Below are 5,505 nucleotides of genomic sequence, written 5' to 3'. Positions count from 1 at the left end.
AACAAAGGAGGAGGCTACAATGCTTGATAAGAAATGTACTCATTATCTTGCCCATGTAATTGTAACCCCTCTGTACAGTATTTTCACAATAAAAAAAAAATTCTGATCATGCACAACAGATATTCACACCAGCTTTTGTGGCAGTGTGGGGAGAGCCAGGTGTTGGGTGGAGAGGAGTATGCTATCTGCCTACGGTTGTTGTTTGTTTTGGTAGCAGTGCTGCGGTTTAAACTCCAGTCTTCGGCTCCACCACTTGAGCCATGCCTACAGCCTTCTAGCTTTAGTACAGTTTCAGACAGAGTATCATACTTGTTGCTCACATCATAATCCTCCTACCTCTGCCTCTCAAATAGCTGGGATGACAGGTATTTACCATCATGCCTGGCCCTGCTTGGATTTCTCCTGGCTATGGAACTTTGGCAAATAGTTTACTCTCTTTATGGCTCAGATTCCTAATCTATAAAATGAAAGTCATTATTGCAATGGCCTTGTAGGGGTGTGAGAATTAACAATTTGAGGCATTAGTAAATTTAAAATGCATGAAAACTCATCCAATGCACTGTAAGTGCTATGTGTTGGATATCATCAAAATAATAAAAATCTGCTGTCCTATTTAAAAACAAAAAATCACTTCCTTTCATCAGGACATCTATCTACTCAGGAAACTGCCAATTACACCAAAACCTAACACTTTAACTGCAAACTGCAGATCACACTTCCAGGTCTCTGCCTTTAAGGTATCAATGGTTCTAAATTGGACATTCAGGAATCTAGACACCTAATTTTAACCAAACTACTGGCAAGCTGACCCGGATCTAAAATGTGTCACACCGTGTTTCACCACATTTTGTGGTTCATCATTGGCTACCAAATTTATGCATTCAGCATTTAACAACACCACACAAAGTTTCAGGTAAGCCCACGCTCAGTTACTATCAACCCAACATGAAACAGTCACTTTCAAAGAGCTTTAAGCAAACACTGCAGGCCAGATATTCTGGCAACAGAACAACAGAAATGCCAGTGGCTGTGTTTCTTCCTGTCACCCTCACTGGAGAAACAAAGAACTCTTGTCCTGCATGTAGCCCTTACTTAACAGTAAACAGGGACAGAAGGGAAAGGAGGCCCTGCTTCTAAGAATGGTGAACATACAGACCTGACAGATGTCACGGGATGCTGTTTGGAAGGGAAAAAGACAAACAAGCAAAAAATGAAACTTTAAAGTAAAAAATAAAGGATAAGCAGCAAAAGGCAGTAGACTTGAACTTCTGGATTTTAATTAGAAGACTGGCAAAACGAGCAATGCAACCAGCTACTGGCAGGCCTAACAATGAAAGTGGGAACACCCAAGTCTTCTAAAAGGCAAATTGAGTTAGTGAGAGATACACTCATCATAAGGCCTTCTCTAACAATCTACTCATTAATCATCAGTACTAAGCATTTCCAAAATCTAGCCATAATCTAGATTTTAAAAGAAAGCGCTCCTGTGGAGATCCTGGGAGACCATCAATAAACAGCATCAACCTTCCTTACATTAGCTGTTGGTGTGTTAAGCTAGTGACAACTCTTCATCACAGAAGCCCCAGGAGCTGTCAGTGAAACATAGCTAGACACAATCAGACCCTACCCACCGTGCATGGCATCCAAGTCACCAAACTCTCCTGAGCAGCTGCAATTATCTGAAATTCTAGAGGTAGAAAAAGAGGGAAGGAGAAAGGAAAGGAAAAAAAGGAGAGAAGGAAAGGAAACGGAGGAGAGGAGAAGACAGGAAGAGGAAGACAGAAGAAAGAAAGAAAGAGAAAGAGAGAGGGGAAGGAAGAGAGGAAGGAAGGAAGGAGAGAGGGGGAGGGAAGGGAAAGGAGAGAAGGAGGGAGGCAGAGAGGGAGGGAGAGAGAAAGGAAGAAGGAAGAGAACTGGACAGAAGACATGCAAGCAGGAAGGAGTACTTGGGCCCTGTCATGTGTGCCACTCTGCCATCAAAATCAAGAGAACTAACACCATTTTCAAAGACAATCAATACCACCTTCTAGAAAAATCTCATTTTTCTTACCACCTTGTGTTATCAGTAGTAACAGTAATAGAATCCATCACTGTATTTGGGCACAACAGGTCTCACGAAATTGTCTTTCCAGAAGTTTGAGCAATCACATTTTTCCTGGCTGAGTTAGTTTCCAGTCTCTCTTCTCTCTTAAAGAGTAAAGTAAGGCCCAAAGGCAGTGACGGTAGCCAGAAACCACAAGGGAAAAGGACAAGACTCTCAATGAAGAGAGAGAAATCAATCCCAGCCCTCCCTCCCCCCGCCATACACACCCCCTAACTGCCTTCCGTATGTACGGTGCAGCTAAAGTTACAGAAGACTTCTGGAACCCCTTTCCAGGACACTGGTTCGGTCCACGAAGATCGAGTACCGCCACGGATTTCTCTGGACACAAGACGCACTCTGGAGAAACCTGTCCCCGGGTGGAAAGCGGCTGCTTTAGCAGCACTGGACAGTTCCCCCGAGGGTCGGAAAGTTCTCCGGTCCGGCGGCCTCGGCCCCTGCCCTCGGGACGCCGTCGGGCCTGGGCTGCGCCGCCGGGGCTCGGGAAGGGGGCGGCCCTGGGGTGCAGGCCCCTCCAGCGCGCGCTGACAGCGGTCGTCGCCGGCGGACGACCCCCGCCGCGCAGGGTCAATACGCCCAGTCCCTCCAGCGCCAGCCGCCTCCTCGCCGTTCCTGTTAGCGCTGGGAAGCGTACACACACACCTGAGAGGATCTGAACCCGGTGCCTCCGGGGCGCCTCGGGGAGGACCCGGAGCTGCCCGAGCCCTGCCCGGGGAGCCCCAGCGGGCCCCGGGCCCCCGCCGCGCCCCGCCCCCGCCATCCAGGCCTCCGTTACCTGGCGTTTGTTCATCTTCCTCAGGTCCCCGAAGATGTCCAAGCCGGAAGCGGGGAGATGCGCGCCCACGGCACCCGCACGAACCATGGCGGGGATCTCTGGGGGCCGCGGCAGCCCGCAGGCTCCCCGAGTCACCCGGACAGTAGCCGAACACCGGCAGGCACAGCCCACCGGCCCGCGTCCTTGCGAGCCACGTGATTGGAGAGTCGCTTGACCTTCTGGGAATCGTAGTTCTGTGATCTTAGCCACTGGTTAGCTCTGAGGGAATCAAGGAAGAGGAAAAACTACCACTCCCAGAATGCCGCGGGCCGAGAGCCTCGGCCAGTGAGGACCCTGGGCTCCTAGGGAGGGATGCCAAGTCGCTCAGAAGCCTTGTTCGACCCTTCGGAGAGAAAGCGGGCCAGTGTGTGATCCCGCGTGTCTCAGGGGTAACTCGGAGAAGTGACTACTCAAGAGGAATGGAATTCTCAAGACGCTGGTCAGGCGCCAAGAAGACACCTAAAGCTCTCTAGCAGTCACCTAGCCGTGTATCTCGGCCATTGGATGACTGCAGCTGGGGAAGGCGGGGCTTCTGCCTCGGGGGCTAGTAGTGCAGAATCAGGGCGGGGCCTAGAGGTCGGCACACCGCGTGGGCGGGGCTTAGAAGAGGCGGGAGTTTTGAAACGGGTGTGTACCCGCTCTGGGGGAAAAAAAAAGAGTAAGATTTGGATGCAAAGGAGCATCTGTGAATCGTCGTGAGCAAAATGACAGTAATTTCATGAATGAATAGCCAGCTAATTTTACACACGGGGAAGGAAATTGCCCAGAAAAGCTTAATGACAGGCCAGAGTCTGGAATGAAACTAAAACTGCAAAGTTCTCAGCCTTAGATGACCTCACTCCTCATTCTAAATCACCTTTGATTCATTGTCTCACGTATGCTTTATTGTGTTCGTCTATTCACAAATCTATTCACCTACTAGGCACCGGGCCTATTCTAAGCACTTAGGATTTCTGGCAGATGCAAAGTCAGAGAATCCTCTTGGGCTAATTTCTGTCACTCCTGGGCTGCCTCTTGTGCCATCTTGATTTGTTCTTACAAAGAAAGTCAACTATGTCTTTACCCTGACTGAGAGCTCATCCTCCCTCTGGCTCTGTTCTCTGTTCCTAACTCTTCCTTTTCCCATTCCAGTTGTGCTATGCTGTCAAATGCAGACTCTTCACTATTGTGGCCTATTCTCTCCAAAGACATAGCAGAATTCAAGTACTCTTGAATCCTGGCCTTACTACTACTATCTGGGGAGATTTAGTTTAGCTAGAGTTAGAAATCAAACATTCTTGCTATGTGCTCGTGAGCTTAAATGCAAAGGAATGTACAACATTGTTCATCACAGCACTATTCATAATAGCCACACTTTGGAATTGGCCATGGTGCCCAACAGCCAATAAATAGATAAAGAAAATGGGGTATGTATACACAACAGGATCATTAATAAATTTAAACTCCTCCATACATCACCTTTATAATCAACTTTTTTAATTTTTAAAAAGAATAAAATATATCATTTGCAAGAAAGTGAATAAAACTGAAAAGCAGTATACTGAGTGAAATAAATCAAGCTCAAAAAAGCCAAATATAGCCAGGTGCTGTTGACTCATACCTATAATCCTAGCTACTCAGCAGACAGAGATCTGAGGATTGAAGTTTGAAGCCAGTCTAGGCAGGAAAGTCCATGAGACTCTTATCTTCAATTAACTACAAAAAAAAAAAAAAAAAGCCAGAAATGGAGCTGTGGCTCCTTGCACAAAAAAGCTCAGAGACATCGCCTAGGATCTTTGGGTTCAAGCCCCAGGACCAACACACACTCACACACACACACACACACACACATTTTCAGTCATTTATGTGGAATCTAGACCAATAATAATAATAATGATGGAAATGGCATAAAACAGGGACTATCAGATGTGGAGGAGAAAGCACTAGGAAGTGAACAGGATCAAAGCACACACATACGTGCACGCACACACACACACACACACTTGCGTGCATGCACACCCACACATACACAAAGATAGACTAATGAACCTATTAACTAATGCCTGTTAAAGGGAAAGTGTTAAAGGAGTATGAGAGAATAGGTAAATGTGTTCAAAGTGCAGTGTATGCATACACTGGAACACCTTATACAACTAATGTAAATAAATAAAGCACTCCTCTATTTGCCTAGGTCCTTATGGTGTTTTCTTTAATTTATTATATAGTTTATACCAAAATGTAGTACATGTTTCATTTTCCCATAGAGAAATAAACATGAGCTTTCCTTATGAAATTCCGTAAGTACAAGCTGACATGACATACCCTCTCTTAATAATTCCCAGAATCCTCTTCTCCTCTTAAGTAAGACAATAGAAATAACAATTTAAGAAATCTCTTGCATAACAGTTGGGTCACTCTTATTTATTAAATTATCAGTTGTGGGGCTGGGAAGGTGGCTCAGTGGTAGAGTGCTTGCCTTGCATGCCTGAGGCCCTGGGTTCGATTCCTCAGCACCACATCAGCAAAAAAGAAAAAAGTCGGTAGTGGCGCTGTGGCTCAAGTGGTAGAGCACTAGCCTTGAGCTGAAGAGCTGAGGGACAGCGCCCAGGCC

General features: G+C 46.6%; 1 protein-coding gene across 1 annotated transcript in view; it reads right to left on the bottom strand.

Moving 5' to 3' along the window:
* Sec11c (SEC11 homolog C (S. cerevisiae)) overlaps positions 1-3,056 on the bottom strand; it is a 30,262-nt gene extending 27,206 nt beyond the window's left edge. The window contains exon 1 of the mRNA XM_013019024.1: positions 2,877-3,056. Coding sequence (XP_012874478.1) covers positions 2,877-2,963 — 87 coding nt within the window. The 5' untranslated portion in view covers positions 2,964-3,056. The remainder of the gene's footprint in view (positions 1-2,876) is intronic.
* Positions 3,057-5,505: the final 2,449 nt, after the last annotated feature.

The sequence above is a fragment of the Dipodomys ordii genome, unplaced genomic scaffold (assembly GCF_000151885.1).
Source record: "Dipodomys ordii isolate 6190 unplaced genomic scaffold, Dord_2.0 Scaffold43, whole genome shotgun sequence".
Lineage (NCBI taxonomy): Eukaryota > Metazoa > Chordata > Mammalia > Rodentia > Heteromyidae > Dipodomys > Dipodomys ordii.
Note: the sequence above shows the minus strand (reverse complement) of the source record. Positions and strands in the feature narration are given on the sequence as shown.